The sequence below is a fragment of the Echeneis naucrates genome, chromosome 6 (genome assembly GCF_900963305.1).
Source record: "Echeneis naucrates chromosome 6, fEcheNa1.1, whole genome shotgun sequence".
NCBI lineage: Eukaryota > Metazoa > Chordata > Actinopteri > Carangiformes > Echeneidae > Echeneis > Echeneis naucrates.
This window is the reverse complement of record NC_042516.1, coordinates 13,695,327-13,717,155: the sequence shown is the minus strand read 5'-3', so window position 1 is coordinate 13,717,155 and position 21,829 is coordinate 13,695,327. Positions and strand designations below refer to the sequence as shown.

General features: G+C 40.9%; 1 protein-coding gene across 1 annotated transcript in view; it reads left to right on the top strand.

Moving 5' to 3' along the window:
• galnt1 (UDP-N-acetyl-alpha-D-galactosamine:polypeptide N-acetylgalactosaminyltransferase 1) overlaps window positions 1-19,925 on the top strand; it is a 38,251-nt gene extending 18,326 nt beyond the window's left edge. The window contains exons 3-14 of the mRNA XM_029503726.1: window positions 5,063-5,202; window positions 5,283-5,451; window positions 10,928-11,094; window positions 11,681-11,808; window positions 11,949-12,028; window positions 12,429-12,599; window positions 14,366-14,483; window positions 14,730-14,910; window positions 16,048-16,187; window positions 16,373-16,471; window positions 16,638-16,772; window positions 17,614-19,925. Of these exons, the coding sequence (XP_029359586.1) occupies window positions 5,064-5,202; window positions 5,283-5,451; window positions 10,928-11,094; window positions 11,681-11,808; window positions 11,949-12,028; window positions 12,429-12,599; window positions 14,366-14,483; window positions 14,730-14,910; window positions 16,048-16,187; window positions 16,373-16,471; window positions 16,638-16,772; window positions 17,614-17,760 (1,674 nt within the window). The 5' untranslated portion in view covers window position 5,063 and the 3' untranslated portion in view covers window positions 17,761-19,925. The remainder of the gene's footprint in view (window positions 1-5,062; window positions 5,203-5,282; window positions 5,452-10,927; window positions 11,095-11,680; window positions 11,809-11,948; window positions 12,029-12,428; window positions 12,600-14,365; window positions 14,484-14,729; window positions 14,911-16,047; window positions 16,188-16,372; window positions 16,472-16,637; window positions 16,773-17,613) is intronic.
• The last annotated feature ends 1,904 nt before the right edge of the window (window positions 19,926-21,829 follow it).

Below are 21,829 nucleotides of genomic sequence, written 5' to 3'. Positions count from 1 at the left end.
GGCTTGTGGGTTACTACCTTGGTTTATGATTGATTTAGTGACAGATTTAATTAACTAGATAGCCATAACCATAACCATAGCTGGTTTCATGAAATATCTGTTATGGTTTTTGGTGTGCTTGAAACCATACACTGTAAATAAAGACATTAACCCCTGATTATATTGAAGCTCAGAGTGGGTAGTTAAGATGTGCCCATGCTGCAGATGCCCCACTTGGTGCCTGACACTGAGCCTGTAGTGTTTACTGATTTGTGGCAAGCAAACATTCTCTCACAGGTCACTCAAAGAAGCATGCCCTCACTTACACAGAACTTCAGGCCTGAATACGTTTAAATAGAAGAGTTATATAAAAATGACCCATCTATACGGTTGTAATGAAGGATGGTATTAGCTGCAGACATCAAAACCATTTTTTGTACCAATTATTTCTGCTGTAAATGGGGGTGCTATTTGTGTGAGCGGAAGTGGTCCACCCGTGCTTTAAAGCACTAAAATAGGATGTATTCCAAAAGTATTTCAGGTATGTTTGTCCTTGTCTTTTGTCTGGATGTCTTTCCTCTGTGGGAAGTCAAGTGACCAGGTTCATACTGCTCTTTCTTTTTTTTTTTTCAGCTCCACCACAGAGAGGGTCTTTAGGCCACCTTGTTCTGTTTTGCCTCCCTAATATTAGCTTGTGCCTGTGTTCTGCTCCAGTTTAAACAAGAATTAGAGTTGTTCAAGACCCCTTACCATGAAAATCAGTTTTGTGAGGCGACAGCATGAACCACTAGGCCACCATGCTACTCAAGTCACCACATACATTTACAGTCACCAACTGTGGGATGTTGCCCCACAAAGAGAAAGTCATGGGTTCGGTTCCAAGGCCTGGGGCCTTTCTGTGTGGAGTCTGCCTGTTCTCCCCGTGCCTGCATGGGTTTCCTCTCACTGTCCAAAGACATCATGTTTAGGTTGATTGGTGACTCTAAATTGCCTGTAGTCTCAGTGGTTGTTAGTCTCTGTCTGTCTCTGTATGATGGCCCTACAACAGACTGACAACCTGTCCACATTGACTCCACCCTTGCCCACTGTGATCTGCAATGCAGAAATGGGTAAGCCGTACAAGATGGATGAATGAATGAATATCCCCCTAAATAGCTCAGATTTAGTTTCCCCATTGAAGATAGGGATAGTGCATACAACATGCACTTACATGAAAGTGGTCAAAGTAAAGAAATAATGTGGTTGTGTGGAATAAACATAAAACTAGGCTGGACAGAGAGCCAGGTATGATAGTAATTTGCTATTTGAATTAGCAGCACAAACTTTGTGTGGACATTTGTCCTAGTCAGGCAGTCTCTCATATGAATACTATTTTATAGACATAAAATCCACAGAAGGGAGGGTCCTTGCTCTGGGTTATAAATTGTGCAGTGAGTGAAACCCTGGATCCTCAGCAGTTTCAGAGTTTTCTAAGTGGTTTTGAGAAACACTGGTTGTGCAATCTATAAAGGGGGATTAAGACTGTGGAGAGGAGGGGATATGAGGAGAGGCACAGAGAAGGATGTGAAGGGGGAAATTGTGTTCTAGTAGAGAAGTAGTGATGGCAACCACTCTTGAAAGGAGACGACATCCCTAAGAGATGCACAGGAGAGTGGGGGTGGAGTGGCTGAGAGAGAAAGGGTGAGAAGCCCAGGAATGAGATATAAAAGAAAGATGGAGGGAACGTGATATGTTAATGGATTAGGGAGAGAGTGCAGAGATGGACAACCGTGTGTCTGTTTAATGTCATAGGGAGCCAGGCTGTTTAAAGAGACTTCAAAGAGACTAGCGGCCAACATAAACTAAACTGACAGACTCAAACACGTACAACACACAGAGAAGTAGGGCCTGAAACTGCCGTCAGCACAGAGAAGAACTGAGGTGTCCTTTGCCATGCCTGATTAGAAATACAGTGAGTGGAGAGGCCTGGCTAAGCGACAGCATGAAGGTGTATATCTGTATTTAAAATGTATATATATATAAATCTTTTCTGCTACAGCTTAGAGCACTGCTGTCTACTTATTTTATGTTAATAAGGATCAAATTGCATTCAGGAAAACATTTTGACTTTGTTAGCAAGAATATATGTGGGTCTTTCTTTAACTGAGTGTTTCCATGTTGGTGTCTGTCTACATTTTCAGGTGTTTTTAAAGATTTGGCAAACGGGCCCATCTCTGTCTGTGCAGGAGAGATGAAGAGAGATATACATATACAAGCTTCTGCTGTGTTATCACGTTGTGGCATGTTGTGCGGAGGTCAAGCGAGACCATTACAGTCCTGTAGTGGCTAGAGAAACAGAGCAGAGGGATTGGGGAGCAAGGACGAAAGATCAGGCTTCCCACTGCTCCTGGAATTCCAAAAATTTGGAGAGGAGGGATCCAAACAGCGAGACGAAGCATTTGATTAAATTTTGAGAATATCAAGAAGATTTTGTGAATTATCCAAAGGGTTATCGAATGGGAATGCAACAGAGTCGATTCTGTAATTACTGTGTTGTGCTTATTTTGTTTGACAGTGGTTTTCAGTTGTTGGCCTAGCTGTCTTTTGAATTTTATTGGTTTCATAAGGGGGATACCCTGTAAATAGACAGAACAGGGGTGCTTTAGTGTGTCTGGGAAAAAATACAGAGGTTTTAAAAGGAATAGTGCAAAGATGAGACTTATGAAGATCCAGTAACATTCAGCATAGCATGCCTTTGTTGTTATAGCACTCAGACTGTATGCTCTCTCTACAATTACTTAGTAATGCTTGTGGGTGTGTGTGTTGTGAGTGAGCCATAAGCATGTCAATGTGAACATGCTACAGGTACTCTAGACAAAAACAACACAAACATGAGAACCGCTTTCCTTCCTTACCCTTAGGCAAACATATTAGTTATTTAAAACAACATAGAATCAATCATTTTTGTAGTGATTAATCTGATGGCAACTCAAATGAGTAAAGGAATATTTTCTGAAACAGCTGCAACCTTGAGAAGAAGAGAACAGGTTTTTTTTTTGTTTGTTTTTTTTTTTAAAGACGTAATGTTTAAAATGTGTCACCAACGTAATAATGAAAAATGAAAATAATCAGTGTTGGGAGTAACGCATTACAAAAGTAATTATTTACTGTAATGCATTGCTGTAACAGTAATGTAAGGCATTACAAAAAAGGTGATCATATTTTACCCGGTACAACTGTCAATAATGTGTGTTACAATGCATTGTTCAGATCAGCAGAGGAAAAAAGCGTGCACAATGTTTCACTTCCCTTCTAATCTTCTCTACACAACAGAACAAATGGCTATTATGTTGTTGTTATATTATACAGTTTTTAGCCTTAAGTCTAGCTCAATCAGATACCACATCAACTTCCACTGGATGTGTAACAACTAGATGAGCATAATAAGCCACATTTAGAATGCCAAATCCATATTTCCAGTTATTTTGGTGAGAGTATTTTAAAAGTAATGCATTGCCTTGCATTTCAAACACAGTAATAATGTAATGAATTACTTTGAAGTGACAGTAACAAGTAATAAATAATGCATTACAGTTTTGAAGTAACTTGCCCAACACTGCAAATAATGCAAAACATTTTGATGTGAAACTACAGTACAATAAACCATTTCATGAGTATCATTAGAGCAAACCTTAAAATATTTATGTTTTGACAAAATAAGCTAGCTCCCAAGTCTTATATTTTTCTTGACTTTTTTTTCCGTTATTTTCAACATATTGTGAAAAGGGTTCTAATAAGGTGTCATTTTTATTTTCAATCATTTGAGTACAACATTTTGCAGCAGTTGGCATGGCCTTGTTGCTGATAGTGGTCATTGTTATGACTCTTTCTTTGAGCATTCACCTACCAACTTAGGGAGCATGATTGTCAAGATAATTTGTGGTAGAGCTCAATTTAATTTGATGTTTGTGATATGTTTTTTTAGTGCTTATTCCAAGTGAAAACATATTACTGTATAAAAGCATATACTTTTGAAGCTTTCATGCTCTGCTGCGGAATTGATAATGTACACAGATTCAACTTGCTAGAAGAAGTCAAACAACTGTATTGTCAGGACAGCGAAACTATTTGGGTCTGCAGGGACAAAATCTAAAAAAATTCACTCGTTTGCTCCTGTTTATGGCACTTTATGCTACCAGAATCCTACCAGGTGGAATTTAGAAATGCTGCTCTCCAGTTCTCCATCCTAGGTGGCAGCTAAACTAAGCTAAGCTACGCGACACTAGCTATACATGCACACCTTTTATTTTCCCAGGGGGCATAACAGAAATTAATTTTCTCCCTTCTGCTGCAACCTGAGGGATCATTGAAGCAGAGAATCAGGGAGAGAGGAGAGATGGTGCTGGAGAAAGAGAAAGGGGAGCAGAGGAATTTTAATGTGCCTGTCTCATGCTGCCTGCCAGAGAAAAGCAATTACGATCACAGCTCCTCTCATTGCTCTGTGTGTTCTTGTGTGTAAATGTGCATGTGTTTGTGTGTGCACTCACCTGCGGCGTTAGCAAACAGGGATTTGGTATGTTAAACGTATGTGGCAGTTTGGTTGATACACTGCAGGATATTTGGGAACTGTGATACAGTAGATGTTTCTGGCATGTATCTTTGTTCGACACTTCAAAGCAACTAAAACACTGCTTTGGTAACATGAAACATTCATTTTAAAAGACAGATGTTCAATGCACTTAAAATGTTGCCAGATGCTAACAGGTACCTTCACTGTTTTTCATCTGGAGTTATTTAGAAAATTATCAATGCGCAGTTTCCACTTTCAGGCTCTATCTGACTGTGGAGATGACTATTTGGAGAGTTGTTGCCAAACAGCTGAGAGATAAGAGCAGAGACTCTGACAGACAGGTAGAAGGACAGATGAAAGTGTTGAGTGGAAGTTGAAGGGAGTGAGCAAAAAATTAAGGGGCGATAGAAGGAGCAATGGAGAGTGTTTTCTTTAGGCTTTGGCTGTGTTTGCAGCCCAGAGCCTCCATATCACTCCTCACCTCAGGCAGAGCTTTAATATTTCGGTCTTTCTTTCCTTTTATTACATTTTTAGGATGCGGAGGTTTGCCTACTGTAAGGTGGTTTTAGCCACCTCTCTGGTGTGGGTGATGCTGGACATGTTCATTCTGCTCTACTTCAGTGAGTGCAACAAATGTGACGACAAGAAGGAGAGAGGGCTGCCTGGGAGAGATGGTCAGTGTTTAACACATGCACAAAAATATGATCACAAAGACACAGACATTCTCATGCCCCTCTGATCAACTCCATTGTAGATGGCCTTACCAGGCCGCGGGATGGGCCTGGTGAAGGAGGGAAGCCTGTCGTGATCCCCAAGGAGAACCAGGAGAAGATGAAGGAGATGTTCAAGATCAACCAGTTCAACCTCATGGCCTCTGAGATGATTGCTCTGAATCGTTCACTGCCTGACGTCCGCCTGGAAGGGTAAGCAACATCACTGTAGCTAATCATCTGTCCTGTCATTGTTATTCAGCTATTTAAGTTCTGCCCAAAGGTGACAGGACCTGTCACACAGTGGGACACAGTTAAGGTTACTCATGAATAGTGACATGAAAAGAGACAGATGTGTGAATACACAGTTTGGTACAGAGAGGAATGCCAGAACAAAAATTATACTTACATTTTTATAACTATCTTAATCAGGTAGCAATTTAACTCAAGTCATAAAATCTGCAAAGTGAAGAGAATTCATATTGGATAAATCGGACTAACATTCAGATAAATGCAGTGCATATTGGGACAGCACTCCTTGTAGATTGGGGGACATTGAAAGTCTGCAAATGAACTGAACCATTCAATGGTGATTTGTAAATCTAGTTTTAGTGTGTTTTCTAAAGCTAAGATACAACTAAATACATCTGCTTCTAATGAATTATTCAGTTCTCATCTTCCTATAATAAGCTACCTGCAGTGTCTGCATATGTAAGTCATTTGGCAAATGTGCTCACACATTGATTCATTCGGGATTTTCCCTTAGTAGCCACACAGTCAAACTGTATTCTGCTTGCATCTTGCTCTATATACTCCAGCAGTTCATTAAGTCACTTTACAAAGTGTGTTACATAGACAAATTTAATAAGGTGGTGCTTTTTGTGACACTAGAGAACATAAATAAACATCTAAGAGTATTGAAGTGAATTGCTCCATACAGTTTCATGTAGCTCCAAAAGTGCAATTATGCTGACAATGTGTATGGCATCATGGTTCATTTGAAAAATTGGTGTGAACACAAATCGCACCATAACTGCAAACAATTTCCTTTTGATCCATTAGTCTGGATCAAATTAACCAAGCTATAGGTCTGGACTCCTCCCTAGTTTCCCTAGTGACTTTTCTGAGTGTAACTACTTTGTTACTCTTCCATTGAACACATCACAGTCTCAAAACCTACTTACGTGATATAAGCACAGGTGGTGGTTCTGCCTGTCGCACCTCCGACAGACTGCTGAAGGGGGGCAACCCTTCATCAATGTTTCACTCCATCATCCCTGGAACATCTCAAGCCTGCCTAGGATCCTTCTTTTCTGCAAGCTTTGTCCTTCCTTCAGAGTCAGAACCAGAAGCTCCCTTGCTCAGCCTCCTCTGCAAGGTCACAGAGAGCTCACTTCATGTTGGGGCCTGTTGGGGCTATGTAGATGTCCCGGTGAAGCCTCTGCATCCTACCTCGACTGGGAAGGTGAATGCTCTCCACCCAGCTTGGGAGCAGGTTGCTGATATCACCGCATATTTGTCCTTTCGCTCATAGGCGGCTTCCATCTGTTCTTCCTATGGGACAGTCAGTTCTACCATGATGACTGCTCTGGTGCTGACCAGAGCACAATGTTTGGGCGCAGGGCTGTGATGGTGATCTCTGCAGGGAATTCCAGCTGGCGGTTCGAGGTTGGCTGCTAGCTGCCTCCCAGTGACAAAAGGGGCTGTTCTGTCTTAGTGCAGTGCTACGCTTTGGTCCCTGGCTTTGGGTGTATTGTTCTTATTTACTTCCAGTCTGTGGGGCTCCAGGATCTCCGCTAGCTTGCACAGAAACTTATCATGCCGCCATCTGAACCAGCCCCGAGACAGCACTGTCACATGTCAGCCTAAGTTATGGTCCTGTTGGTCACGGTCTCCCCATTGGTCCATCTGCCTTGCTGTTGCTGGCTCACCGCTATGCTCTTGTAACTTTCTCATTCATTTTGGCAATTTCAGACATCACAAGGTCTTTCCTCTCCTAATTGTTGGCTTTACACCATCTCTTTGGTGCTGCTCCCCTTCCTCGGCCAGCTCTGCCTGGTTGTGTGAAGCCGACAATTTTCTGGTGCTGGCAGATTGAATAACCGGGTCCAATGAGTGTCTCAACTTGAAGAGGAAACTTACCTTCTCCTTTTTGTACCCCAGGCTGAAATAAACTATGAAATTGGAACACACCTAGCTGATACATTTACATGTAGTGCATCAATGGGGCCCAAGCAATAAAATTATGGCAGATTTTTCAACAAATGCTACTTGTTTTCTCAAATTGAACTGTCTTACATTTTTTACCAGTTCATTGGGTGAACCTAAAGATTCATTCCACATTTCCAGTCTCAACATGAAATTAATAACATTAAGGAAGTAATAACACCATTTCATAAGACCTTTAGGTTAACACATCTGATATCCCATGCCTTAAGATAATTGCCCTTCAGTTTTGCTAGTGCATAATAAAAAGAAACAAACAAAAAAACTATCAAAATGTTAATAATTAAAAATTGTTTATTTTTGAGTAATACTAGTTTATATCAGAGGTGGTTCTTATCTATAATGAGGATTATTGCTTTTAGTGTCTGTCAGTGCCCATGGCTGCAGGTTGTTCAGAGCCAGTTGGGACAGCAGACATGCATCTGCCCAGCAGCATGGAAGGCATGTCAAGGTTAGTTCAAGCAGTTGGAAACCAGCTCAGCCTTCAATCTTGCATTGCTCCTTTTCTTTACCTGAGTGGAGGAAAAGACATAAATCAGTAACAAAGGCTTTCAGAAGGACAGACTGAGTAACTGACAGACAGGCACAAGACTGACAGGTGGGGGCACATGCACAGTAGAAAGGTAGGAAAGAAAGAAGACATTGATCCGTGAAATGGGTTTCAGTCTTTGAGCGAGAGTTCATTACTAGGTGTGTTTTCACTCAGCCTTCTCTCCGTCTATCTGCTTTTCCAATTAGGAGATAAGAAAGAGTCAATATCGTAGAAGGAAATGTGTGTCTGTGTGTGTTGGCAAGCATAGGTTTGTGTTTATTTCTCTGTGCATGTACATGGCAGTTTTTTATGGAAAGTAAATTAATTATTTCATCATAGTAAAGCACTTGACACGAGTTGAAACTTGCAAGTGGAAACTCACTAATGGTTAGTTTTCATTACTGTCAAAAGTACAGCAGCCTTGCAGTGTAAACCGCTGTGTTGTATATGTGGTTGTGTGCCTGAGTGTGTACGTGTGGTTGGGTGGATCTGCAGTATATAGAAAGACTTTTCATGACCACACCTTTGAGAAAACTTGACGTTTTCTCCTTTTTTTAGATCCCAACTTCAACGTTATGGGAACATGCTACGTATATGTCTGTGCTTGATGTGTTTATAATGTTGCAAGAGTGATGCTCTTTAATTGAAACCAGTCTGTGCCCATCCCAGCTATTGCTACAATCCTGGCTCAAGCAACAGCTTTTCACTCATTACCCTGTTTTGGGTGTTGCCAAATTTTGATCCATGACACTGACTGTTTGGATACACAAGACTCACAACAAGCCCTCAGTTTTTAAAATTCAAATCATGTGACATTCTGTGTGTGTGTGTGTGTTTGTGTGGGAACACATGTTGGTTTGGTGGAAACACAGAGGTCTTGTTTTCCATCAGCTGCAAAGCAAGGATAATGTGCAGAGAGTGAAGAGTCTTGATTGTTGTTGGGTTTTTGTTTTTTGTTTTTTTGTTTGTTTGGTTGTTTGGTTGTTTTGGGTTTTTTTGTGCATGTGAAACAAAAAGAAATAATGACCTGACATATAAAATAATTCAAGGGTGTCTCTGCTTTTATAGTGAATCATCTTATGTGCTCATAAACCTCCATTCCTTGCAGAGGATATTAGCACACACCCCACACCCTGTGAATCAATGTGTGTGTTATTTGCCATGCTCAGGAGGCAGCTGCAGGATGAAGTATATGCTTGACCTCTTCTGCTCTATCACTGTTATATTCCTTCTGTCAAAATCAGCAGCATGGAGAGGGGAAGTCCTCCAGGGCTCTGGAAGATCATAGGAAGGGAGTTATGAGGATTGAGAAAGAAAGATCACATTCCACTTAGTTAATATGAGTGTTGTATTTGGCAGCCGAAGGAACTCAGAGACTGGTTTCCATGTTATCAACAAGAGATAACGGTTTCTCAGACTGAGGTGGTGAAACTTGCATGCAGCTGTCATAGTAGGTTGCAATGTTGAACTATAGATGTAGGCCTCTGTCTCATGTCTTTCAAACATGTGTTTTCCAGTCAAATCAATTATTTTTGGGGGAATACCATTAAACAATGACTTAGAATTGGATGTGCTGATATTTTGGTCCATCTGGTGTGCAAATCAATCCATCTGGTAATATCTCTGGCATTCTCAATGATTAGAGCATGCTTTCAAGGCTATTTCCCTGAAAATGTGTTACTTATCTTCATTGGTGAGATTATGAAGAACACGTATGCCCAGAGAAAAGGTAGCCATTTGTGGTTAGCAATGTCTTTTATACATGAATATTGCGGTGTGTTATGTGTTGGTGCACTCATAAAAGAGTGATTGATGAAGTAGAGACCCCCCCCCCCCAAAAAAAAAAGGATTTTATGTAACCTCAAATTGAATGTGTTAGCCAATCTATAAAAGTGTTTACAAACTGCAAGTTGGGAAGTACAGTTTTCTGTTACAGAATCCCAAATGTATTAAATGAAATCATAAATCATAAAATGCTGATCTAGTGTAATGTAAACGTAGGATATGCAAGTCAAAGACTATGCATGTCAAACAAGGTGATGACAATAAAATTATATACATTATAAATAAATAAGAAAATAAAAATACATAAAATTCTATAAATTATATAATATAATAAAACTTTTATCAGTAGCCACCTATTTCAAGGAGTCCACAGATACTTTAAACTATTCGAACTTTGTTCTCAAACTAACTAGTATGGACAAATATAAAATATGTCTGACCCAGTCTATTTCACTCTCAAGTCTGTTCAGTCATGCCTGCTCTTCTCTGTTAAATTTGTATATCTTTCTCTGTCTGTCAGTAACCGAATTTGATGTGTGTGCTCTACACTGCTTTGATAATGACTCACACTCTAATTAGTGTCACTATTCAACTGTCATCGTCCTTATTGACTATTTTTGTTGTGTGTCTAAATTTGGGGATATGTGCTCAGTTGCTTACCCATTCTTCAACCTCAGTTTTCTTTGCTTCAGGTCAATAAAAATATTTTTTCTCACAAGGCCATAACTGATGAGTTAATTAACAAAGCAGTTCTATGACTGATTAATGAAGTTTAGATGATATTAAAGTCCCAGCAGCTTCCCTTCTGTTCAGCAGTCTCTTGTGTAGACCCACTTTAGCTGCAGCTCTGTCTGTAGTGGTCTCTTACAATCAGACAGAAGCTTGATTGTGATGTCTCTACTAGAGTGTTTTTCTCTGTTCTCCCTCTGTCTCTGTCAGCTCTGTTTCGTCTGTGTTCAAAGCCAAGCTGTACTTATTGCCAATGTGGCCTCGATTTCTAACCAGTCTCTTGTTGTACATTGTGATGTTCTCTTGTTTTGATTAATCAATTGTATAGTTGCATCAAGTGTCTTTGTGTCATGTTGCAGGGAAAACAGATTTCATCAGTGAAGGCTGGATTGTGATTGTTGTGTATTTACTCCGCAGGTGCAAGAACAAGTTATACCCTGATAATCTTCCTCGCACCAGCGTGGTGATTGTGTTTCACAATGAGGCGTGGAGCACGCTGCTTCGAACTGTCCACTCCGTCATCGACCGTTCTCCACACACACTGCTAGAGGAAATTGTCCTGGTGGATGATGCCAGTGAGAGAGGTATACACACACACTCAATTAATTCCTCCAGTGCCTCTTGTTTTAGGCTTAGCCTACTTTTGTTCAGAGAGTGGCTATATGATTTTGCTGGGAGTGTGTGTGTGTGTATTTGTAAGTGCTGTGCGTGTGCGATTAACAGTCAGTCAGCATATATGTGCTGTGTGCACTCTACTCTGTGCAATGCTGTTAATCCCTGTTTGGGGGAGATTAGGTCTTTAATTTGCCAGCCGCAGGGATTACACTCTGTTATTACCCTCAATCCACCCCAGCCGCCACCACACAGCACCATTATACCCCATGGCATCTCAGGTTTGATGTGCGTGCATTGGCGTGTGTCTGTACGTGTTTGTGAGTGGAGCAAGAAGAGCTTTCTGCAGGTAGAGGGGATGTTGGCAAGCATGCTAAGATACCTGCACGCAAGAGTACAAGCACACACTTACCTTTGATCTCTGCTGGTGCAAAATGAAATGTTTCAGAAACAGGTTGTAAGCTCTGTGTGTGCTGTGTGTTTTTGTCCATCTTAAGTGTGGGTCTGGGTCCATGCATTGTATTCTTTTAATCTAGATGTGTTTGTTTTATTTTTCAGATTTCCTAAAGCGGCCATTGGAACAATATGTCAGAAAGCTTGAGGTCCCAGTCAGAGTTGTGAGGATGGAGCAGCGTTCAGGACTTATCCGTGCTCGTCTCAAAGGAGCATCCATTTCCACTGGCCAGGTGTGTGTTTGTGTGCTTGTGTGTGTGTCTCCTTCTCTGTGTATGTATGGCCATATGTGACACCCAACACCCAATGAGCCGTCCTGCACATAGTGTGTCCACTGTTGGGTTTGTCTTATGTTTTCTCTCCATGTTTCTAGGTGATAACCTTTCTGGATGCTCATTGTGAATGCACTACGGGCTGGCTGGAGCCTCTACTCGCTCGCATCAAGCAAGACAAGTGAGACACAGACACACACACATACAAAGGACGCACAAACCATTGGCAAAAATAAAAAATATCAATGAACTATTGTTGATGCTGCAAGGTGCTTGTCTCTGTGTTTATTTGATGCTTAATTACTCCTTCTCTGTTTACTGCTTTACACGAGGAGGTAGACACCTTATCTGTCCCACAAATACACAGAAAATACATAAGGTTAAGAAGGCGAAATGAGTGATGGCAGAGGAAAAGTCTGAACATGCACTGTTTAAGTGCCACACCTTGCAGATGAGCACTTAGTTATGATTAATTACCACCCAAAGTTATGCACAGCAGGCGGAGGTACTGTATGTGTGTGTGTGTGTGTGTGTGTCTCTTCAGGCCTGTACTGTAACATTTAAATTTTTCTTTGCTTTAGGAAAACAGTGGTATGTCCAATCATTGACGTGATAAGCGATGACACGTTTGAGTACATGGCCGGATCCGACATGACTTACGGAGGCTTCAATTGGAAGCTGAACTTCCGCTGGTACCCTGTACCCCAGAGAGAGATGGACCGCCGCAAAGGAGACCGCACACTGCCTGTCAGGTGAGTGATGCAGCAGGAAGAAGTGGTAGCTTAATCATCAGGGTTTGACTTGTTAAAGTACTCCCTAGCAAGTTATTCAAACTCTAACAGCTGAAGGGCTGCAGTTGTGCAGTTGAACTTGGTCCCTACAAAAGGCCAGGTCTGAGTCATGTCAGTATTATAAGCAGACTGCATCTGCGTTAAATACACTTTAGCAGCACTGATCGGCATTCATAATTGATATATGCAGCATAATAATACTTTAGCACTGAATTTGCAGGGCAGGAATACTAAAAGAATACTGTGAACTTTCCTCTGTTGTTAAAATCAATCAAGATGTTTATGCAATCTCTTCCCTGTAACGTTTCTCATGGCCCAGGCCTTGGAAGTAAAATCAAGATCATTCCTCCCTGTCTATCAACTCTTCTTCCGGCTCTTGTTTCAAAGTATGCTGACACATTATCCAAGGTCACACACATAATACATCTTATGTAACATTTTTTGCCTTTGGTTGCAGATTTTTTTTTCCCCCCAAATGACAGACTTTCCTTAAGGTGTCCTGCAGTTGGCCTGTAAAAGAAGAAGAAGTGGGTTGTGGTCGTGTGGCAGGAAATTAGGAAGTGATTTACACTAATGACAAAATTTATACAAACGCTTTCTTGTTAGATGGCAGTTGCACATAAATGGGAAGACTTCACAGCACAGCAGCAACAGTAATTTCAGAAGCAAGTTTATATATTTGTTTTCAATGGAACATTTTCAAATTAGCATTTGTCGTTAAATGGCTGTAGGGTTTGCTCTTCAGTAGCCAGTGCGTAGCAAGAGGTGGGCCTGATACTGTCACGCACTGTCAGGCCTCAGAATGAGGGCCCTACAGGAGCAAACCTCAGCAGCTAAAATGGTTGTTACAGGCTCCTCTACCTTGTAATTTACTGTCCTCAGGAAAAGCCTGAGGTCACTTGGAAAGATTCTCTTCATGGCTATTGGACAGAAAAACACACCAAGTGTCCAAGGTTTAAGGAAGACATGAAAAATCCTCTGCACATATTCAATGACCTTGTGTCAATTATATGCTGTAAATCCTCTGCAAAATGGGGAGAGAACATATAATAGGACCAACTGACAAAACACAGTCTTCTATCATAGAAAACGCCCTCTCAGTTTATTTGTTTGTTTTTTCTCTTTTTATTTATTGAAGCATTGTTAGTGTTTATTTCAATGTCATGGAGTGTGTTTAGGTAATTAACTGTGTTTTTAAGCAGTAAACACTCACTGTTTATACGAATGGCTTTGACTCAGAAATATACTTTTTACTGAACTGCACATGTCAATGATTCACAGTAAATTAGAAGATTCCATTTACTTTTCTGTAATGTGTTTGAGTCTGAGCTGAATTACAGAGCTTTGATACAGTGAAAACACAAGCATACACTACTTTATCTGCACTGTTCTTTTAACAAGGGTATATTCAATGTCTCTTTATTATTTTTAGGTATGTGTGTTCATAATGGAACTTAGATATTAAATGAAAGGCAGTAATAATAAAGAGGAAGGAAAAGAAGCCTGTTACACAATATATGAAGCCATTCAGTGAGGGTGTGAAATCGGAGGTTAGTCACACACTGAACTGGCCATTAAAACAATACAAGTGAGCAGAAAAACAGAAAACAGACAAAATGATAGGATCTGTAGCTATTGGGTGACCTTTAGCAAGCAGCCCTTAGGTGGATGAAGTGGCACTGACTTACCTCACTCTTAATCCACCCTGTTTTTCTGTCTTTCTCTAGGACTCCCACCATGGCAGGTGGTTTGTTCTCCATAGACAGAGATTATTTTCAGGAGATCGGCACTTATGATGCAGGCATGGACATCTGGGGTGGAGAGAACCTGGAAATCTCTTTCAGAGTGAGTGAAAACACCCACGGCTGATTGGCACGGCTGTGTTTTACCATTCACTGGCAGCCATTCAGGAGTGCTTGCTCAGGCTCAGAGAAACATGTATAAGCACATTTTGCTGTGAATTGAATTTGACTATTTATACTTCAGGCATCATTGTGACTGAACTCTCACAGCAGCGTTTGCTCATTTAGTCTTAAGACCTTGCATGGTGCATATTCTAGATACTATACTTGTGTGTTTTGGTCTTTGCAGATCTGGCAATGTGGTGGAACACTAGAAATTGTCACATGCTCTCATGTGGGTCACGTGTTCAGAAAGGCGACCCCCTACACCTTCCCTGGAGGAACGGGACAGATCATTAACAAAAACAACCGACGCTTGGCAGAAGTGTGGATGGATGAATTTAAAAACTTCTTCTATATCATCTCTCCTGGTGAGTTGGACTTGTGGTACTTGTGCCTGAGTATTTGTTTTGGTGTATGTGCTTGTGTGGAGGGTGATCTCTGTGGCAGCTGGGATCTATCCATTAACCTGGTGACAGTGACATTGTGATATTGCAGTTGGAACCCAGCAGTGCTGCATTTGGGGTGCGGTGGGGGGCAGTAATTTCACAGTATGAAGTGCCCATTTACTCACACATGCATGTCTGCGCACTCACTTTCAGGCTGGCAGAAGGTAGACAACTAAAGATACATCAAAACTCCCTTAATAATACCAATATTGGCAGATGTGGAAGCTGTTAATTCCTTCACAAACTCCTGCAGATGTAAACATGTTGACTTTTCTGCCTCAAAGCAAAGAAAGCAGATACCTGCTGTAATTGTAACATGTCTCCTGTTTGCAGTGGCTTTTCAGTTTTGCAGGGTTATTATTTTATCATCAATTCAAAGTAAAGGCACAATAATAAAATACTCGATTGTTTTACTTTTTACATCCATATTTATGAATTTTTAATGTGTGGGGGGTTGGAGAATCACATTTTATTACTTCTTTTTTACTTTTTTTTTTTATCAATTATGCTATATAAGTAAAGCTGTCATTTTGTTTGTTTGTTTGTTTTAACTATCATGAATGGTTTTTAATGGTTTTTAATCAGTTTCTTTCCATCAGACAAAGATAGTGTGGGTCTCTCTTTCCAAAATGGCAAAAGAACTATGGATAAGAACAACAGCATAAAAATGTAAAATGTGGCCAAAAGTTTGCGACTGCCATCAGAGATCTGGAAGTGCCTGTTTCCTGCTCTCTCTTTCATAGGTTACTTAGCTTGTTTGAAATATTAAGACTTTATGGTCTTTACTGGAATCTATTATAACCGTCATCAAATCATCTCTTCTGCTTCTGCAAAGCTCCACCTGATCTAAAGATAATTTGATACGCGACACATTTTTGCCAAGGTGGCCCTTTACAATTCGGTGATACTGTCTGGGTGTGACCTTGTTCTAGTTTACCAAATAATACCATTTAAATGACACTTATGTGGAAAATTTAAGATTATGTGAATGTAGTTTGGTACTGCAGCTGCTGACCTTTATTTTAATGTGTGCATGCTGGTGTGTGTTGGCGTGTTCAGGTGTGACCAAAGTGGACTACGGTGACATCATGTCTCGCACTACTCTGAGAGAAAAGCTTCAATGTAAACCCTTCAGCTGGTACTTGGAGAATGTCTACCCTGACTCTCAGATACCCAGGCACTACTACTCCCTGGGAGAGGTACAGCACACACACACACCGTTATTCACTTGAAGACAGACAGACACAAATGCATGTCCCATTCACTGTCTTTGCTTTGATTTTAGAGAGGAAACAAAACGGCTGCTATTGCATCAGCCTGACTTAAAGGGTGCAGTTTTACATTCAGTGTTGCTGATTGTATTTTTTGGATGTTTTCAACTCAGATACGTAACGTGGAAACCAACCAGTGCCTGGACAACATGGCCCGCAAAGAGAATGAGAAGGTCGGCATTTTCAACTGCCATGGCATGGGAGGCAATCAGGTAACAGAAGAGCATGACAGAGCCACAAATGAATAATAAATGTGAACAGTTAGCTGCAGTAACTATTGGAAGTAATCATGAGAGAGGTATTAATAAAATTCTGTAGGTGGAAGAACAAGTTTGAAAATGATGCTTAAAAAGCTGGGATCTGTTTGCCACCTGGCAGGTTTTCTCCTACACGGCCAATAAGGAGATCAGGACAGACGACTTGTGTCTAGATGTGTCCAAGCTAAACGGACCTGTTATGATGCTCAAGTGCCATCACCTCAAAGGCAACCAGCTGTGGGAGTACGACCCTGTGGTGAGTAGGAGTAATTATGAAAATGCACAGGCTTTATGGGAGGAAATAATAAACAATAAAGATAAAAAAAACTGCAAAATGACTTTTGCACTTCCAGCATTAATTTCATGTTGTATTTTGACTTAGATATTTGTATGATTATTATGTTTTTTTTCTACAATTTAAATCTGTTCCTTCATTAAGTTATAAGAAAACTGATGAATTCTCAGAAATTAGTTAGCCTTGTGTATTTCCAGTGCACAATTAAAAAGACACATATTTCAGCTGTCATTTCATTCATTCATCTTCTACGTTTATTCATTTCCTGGGTCATTGGGGGTGCTCGAGCCAATCCCAGCTCACACTGGCTGAGGGTGGGGTCACCCTGGACAGGTCGCCAGTCCATCACAGGGCCAACACACAGAGACAGACAGAGACCAACAACCACTCACACTCAGACCTACAGACAGTTTAGAGTCATCAGTTAACCCAAACATACATTTCTTGGGATGGTGGGAGGAAACCCATGAATGCACAGGGGGAACATGCAAAGAAAGGCCCCAGCCGGGGAACTGAACCCGCTGTTCTTGTTGCGAGGCAACAGTGCTAACCACTATGCCGCCGTGCCGCAAGCTGTCATTTCAGTCAGTGGGATATTTATTGTTTTCAGTTTTAGGATGATGTATTCAAACTGACACATTACTCAGCCTCACCACAGCATGTCAAAATTAAAGTCTAATGTACTGATGGCCATTTCACTAATATTTCATGGAATATATCATGGAAATTCAGATGAACCAGTCATAAATTAGATTTTTATCCTCTCTCACGCACTCCCACTTTGTGTTTCTATGCTGTGCAGAAGCTGACTCTGATCCACGTCAACAGTAACCAGTGTCTGGACAAGGCTAGTGAGGAGGACAGCCAGGTGCCCAGTGTCAGGGACTGCACACACACACGATCTCAACAGTGGCTGCTCCGCAATGTCACACTACCAGAGGGCATCTGACCACACACTGCACACACCAACAAAACACACACTCACACACATCCAGAGTAAGTAATGAGGGAAATGGATTGCGCACCAGGAAAGGACAGACTTCCCATCAAGAGACTCGGGAAGAGAGTAGGAAGGATTGGACGGTACTACCTCTGCCAGAGAACAGAGGGAGGAGCATGTTTGACCCTCCACTAAGTGGGAAGAGAGGAAAGACTCCATTAACAGGATGGTGGCTGGTGTTTTATGTTTTATGTTTATACTTTTTTTTTTTTTTTGTTGTTGTTGTTTGTTTGTTTTTTTAAGAGATTTTAAATGCGCCAAGTGACTCGTTCTTGTGCGTGAAAATGAGACTGGCTGGTGAAGTTGAGTTTCTGCACTCAGCTTCATTGGACAATGTAGTCCACCCCTTAACTCATCACTTAAGGTTTACTGACTGCCTCTTGGAAGAGAGTGTGTGCACTTGTTTCTGTGTGTATGATTGTGTTTGTGTGTGTATGTATTCTGAGATGAATGTATGCTTTGAGAATTGGGCTGAATTCCTTGTTGACATCGTTTGTTTTGTTTTGTTTTTTTTTTATTTAACTTTGTAATGGATTTTGAAAATGAACTCTGGTGAAGTCTATGAAGAAGGGTGCATGCGCGCGCACGCGCGTGTGTGTGTGTGTGTGTGTGTGTGTGTGTGAGAGAGAGTGAAAGGGAATGTCATGAATGCATGTGTCAAAGCCCCTCCTACAGTCTTGTAGCAGTATGTCTCCCTCTGGTGTTATGTCTCAGCATTTCCTCCTGCAGACTGAAGCTTTCTCGCTGGGGGATTTTCCTGAGGAACTGCAGATTAAAAAAAAACAAAAACATGAGGAACCCACGACTGCCGTCAGCAGAGATTTAGTGCAAGACAACAATGACATTTGTGATATCTTAAGATTTCTATGTCCAGTTTTTACATGGCTTTGTCTGTTTCTACAGTCCTGTGAGAGTGTCACAGAGCAGTAACCCTAGTCTCTGTCTGTCTCTGTCGTCTTTAAAGGTGTTTAACATAGAGCTAACACACACACACAGAGGACTGTCACTGATAACTGATTTCACTGCCTAATGTAGTGTTAAAGGGAGTTCTCCTGTAAGGCACTGCATAGTCACACACGCGCACACACACACACACACACACACACACACACACACACATCCTGTATACATATAGGAAAAGGCTGCATTAGCCTGATACTTAAATCCATTTTGGCATATCTTCTTCTCACTGACCTCTTAAAAATACACTCCAAGGGCTTCTTTCCTCCAGTGGAGTGTGTAGATGGATGTGTTGTTGCAGGTGAGAGTGAGTGTCTTCAGTACTAAAGTCGGTCCATCAGTTCCTGTGTCCTTGAACAAACAGCTCCCAGAATCCTCGCTGTTGGACAACCAAGACCCTGTAGCATAAACTGACAGCAGATCAGCGTACTCCTGCTTCCATTGTTCAGAAAAAGGAACTGCAGCTTTTATTTGCTTTTAAAGCCTCCACTGTCTCCTGAGGACATAACTGCAGTAGGAAACAGTATCTGGAAAGTGGTTGTTAGATTATCAAAGCGACTCAGCCGAGGTGTGTTTTGGAGAGTTAATCATGGAAAGGAAAATTACTGTAGAGAGCAGAGTGTTGAGAAAAGGACTGAACTGTGGATTACAAAGAGCACAGCAACAGCAGATGACATATCTTAATCTTTAATTACATATTTCACTTCACACACCCGCCTGGAATATTTCACTGTATCTCAGTGAGCTCAGCAGGCCGAACTGTTGACTCCTTTTAGCCATCACGCTTTTGTTACACATTTTTTGTATCATTCCTGCGGCTGCAAGTCAGGGCAGGAGAGGTATTTTCCTAAAAGTTTGAACAGTTTTAGCTTCCTCCAGTGGAGGGAGGGTTTACACATAGGACACATCATTGGCTCATTCTTGTTGTGACCACAGTGGCGAGAGGAGGATGTTGACTTTTTTTTTTTTTTTTTTCTTTTTTCCATTTCTGAGCGAATGACTGGTGAAGATGTACAAGTGTTTTGATTGCGAGACAGATGGGGTGTATCAATTGCTCTGATATTTGGGGGGGTCAGGGGTTTGCATTTGACTGACATGTCCAGGCTTCCACACTGAGCTGATCCAAATGTAGAAAATAAAGGTGAAAACGTTTACAGAACTATACAAACACAGTGTTGATTTCTGCCTCTGTTTCTATCCATGTTAATAAAACGCACTTACCCCTCAGTCACAGAGTAACAATGTACAAAGGTCACTGAGGATGGTAGGTTCGTTATTTCACAGAACTGTGAGCTAACCTTGATTTTAACTTAACAAATCAACAGCCCAACCAATAATACATTTCTGTGGCTAATGTCACACTGAGAGTAAAAAAAAAAAAGAAAGTATTTCATTTTTAGTTTTGTGGGTCTGCCTGTGTTAAATGTTTTCATAAACACTATAAACAAAGGAGAGTTGAGAAATTTGAAAACTGGCATTTACTTGCAAAAAAAAGGGTGTCAACAAATAGCTCTTCTTCATTATACATCATCTGAAAAACTTTTTTTTTTTTTTTATGACTTTGGACCAGCCTTGCATTGGCCTCCTTTTTTCCCCACAGCCTGTGTTGGTGTATCAGTCAGCAGCAGTTCACAGCACTATTTTGAGAGCATATCCGATTTAAAAAAAAAAAAAAAAAAAAGAAGCTTCATTGATCTGCTGCCAACTATTGTTGCCACATAGAACCTTTAAGATCTGCTCATTTGCTTCATTTTATGTTATGCAATTGAAAGCTTGAAAAAAAAAATTAGTGTACGTTAAGTGTTTCTTTTAATTGCTATTTCCAAGTGCAAGCATGAACCAGAGAGCTTCATCTTGTGTCCTAAATAATGTAAAGTCTGAACAGCTGTGATTCCATGACAACTGAACAAACACAATGTGTTGATCTGAAGTGTGATGCGGTGCGCATAAGTAAGTCAGCCTTGAGCCAACATTGTTTCCTCCTCATTTAAACTTGTTGTTTTAAGAATTGTGAGCAGAGGAGATTTTATAGTCCAGGTTGCTTCTTGAAGAATTGAGTTTTCAGAACAAAGAGGGTTGAACTGTGGCGGCTGCTGCATGATGCAGCCGTCAGTGTAAGGAAGATTAATCTCCCTTATCTCTCGGCAGTGAGACGGACATCGCTGCAGAAGAGTGGAGTCTGGGCAGGCACCAGATAAGTCTGTATGGGAGCCGGGACTTCAGCAGCAGTCTGAAGTTAATAGACTGGGGCTGCAGTCTGAGGACATGTTTGGTGGAGAATGGATTATTCAAACTGCTCGACTTGATCTGTTGAATTATTCATTGGTCAGGATTAGGCCCACAGAGAGCCATCAGGACGTATTAGACAAAAGTGTTTTGCATACAGGCCTTTAATATTCCATATTGACATCTGCATTTGTTTTCTCAAAGCGTCTCCTGTGTAGGAGGTAGGGGACGTTCACATAACAGCTCTTCACTGCAGATTACTGATGATTCCAGTTGAAATAAAATGAAAAAAAAATCAGTTGTCAGGCACTTTTCTCAGTCGTACTGAGCAATCAGACAGCCAGAGAAGTAAGATGTGAATCAGCGTGAACCTGATACTGTTCGTCTTTACTGAAGAAGTAAAGATTAATGGGAAATGAATCTTAAAATGACGCCCTCTTCAAGCACACACCTCTCCGCAAATGGAATGAATGATTCATCCGTTTAGGAGATTTAGAGCAGTGTTGGCTCAGGAACATGTCGTTCTGGTTTATGTGCTGCAGACTTCAGAAGAATCATGTTGGGAGGATTTGATGAAATGGATCAAAGCCGAATCAGACTGCTGCCCTACGGGGGAACCTAGAAATGTGTGTCCATTTAATTTGTTTGTCTTAGAGTTTTATTGAACTTTTTTTTTTTTTTTTGGTACATTTTCATCTGTAGTTCAGTTAAGTCATATCTTCAACAAATCAGTTGATAGAAGTCGTTAATAGATTAGATAAATTTTAAGACATTTACTGAACAAATCTAAACTAAGGTTAATAAAATAGTGACATTTTCTTGTCCATTTCCT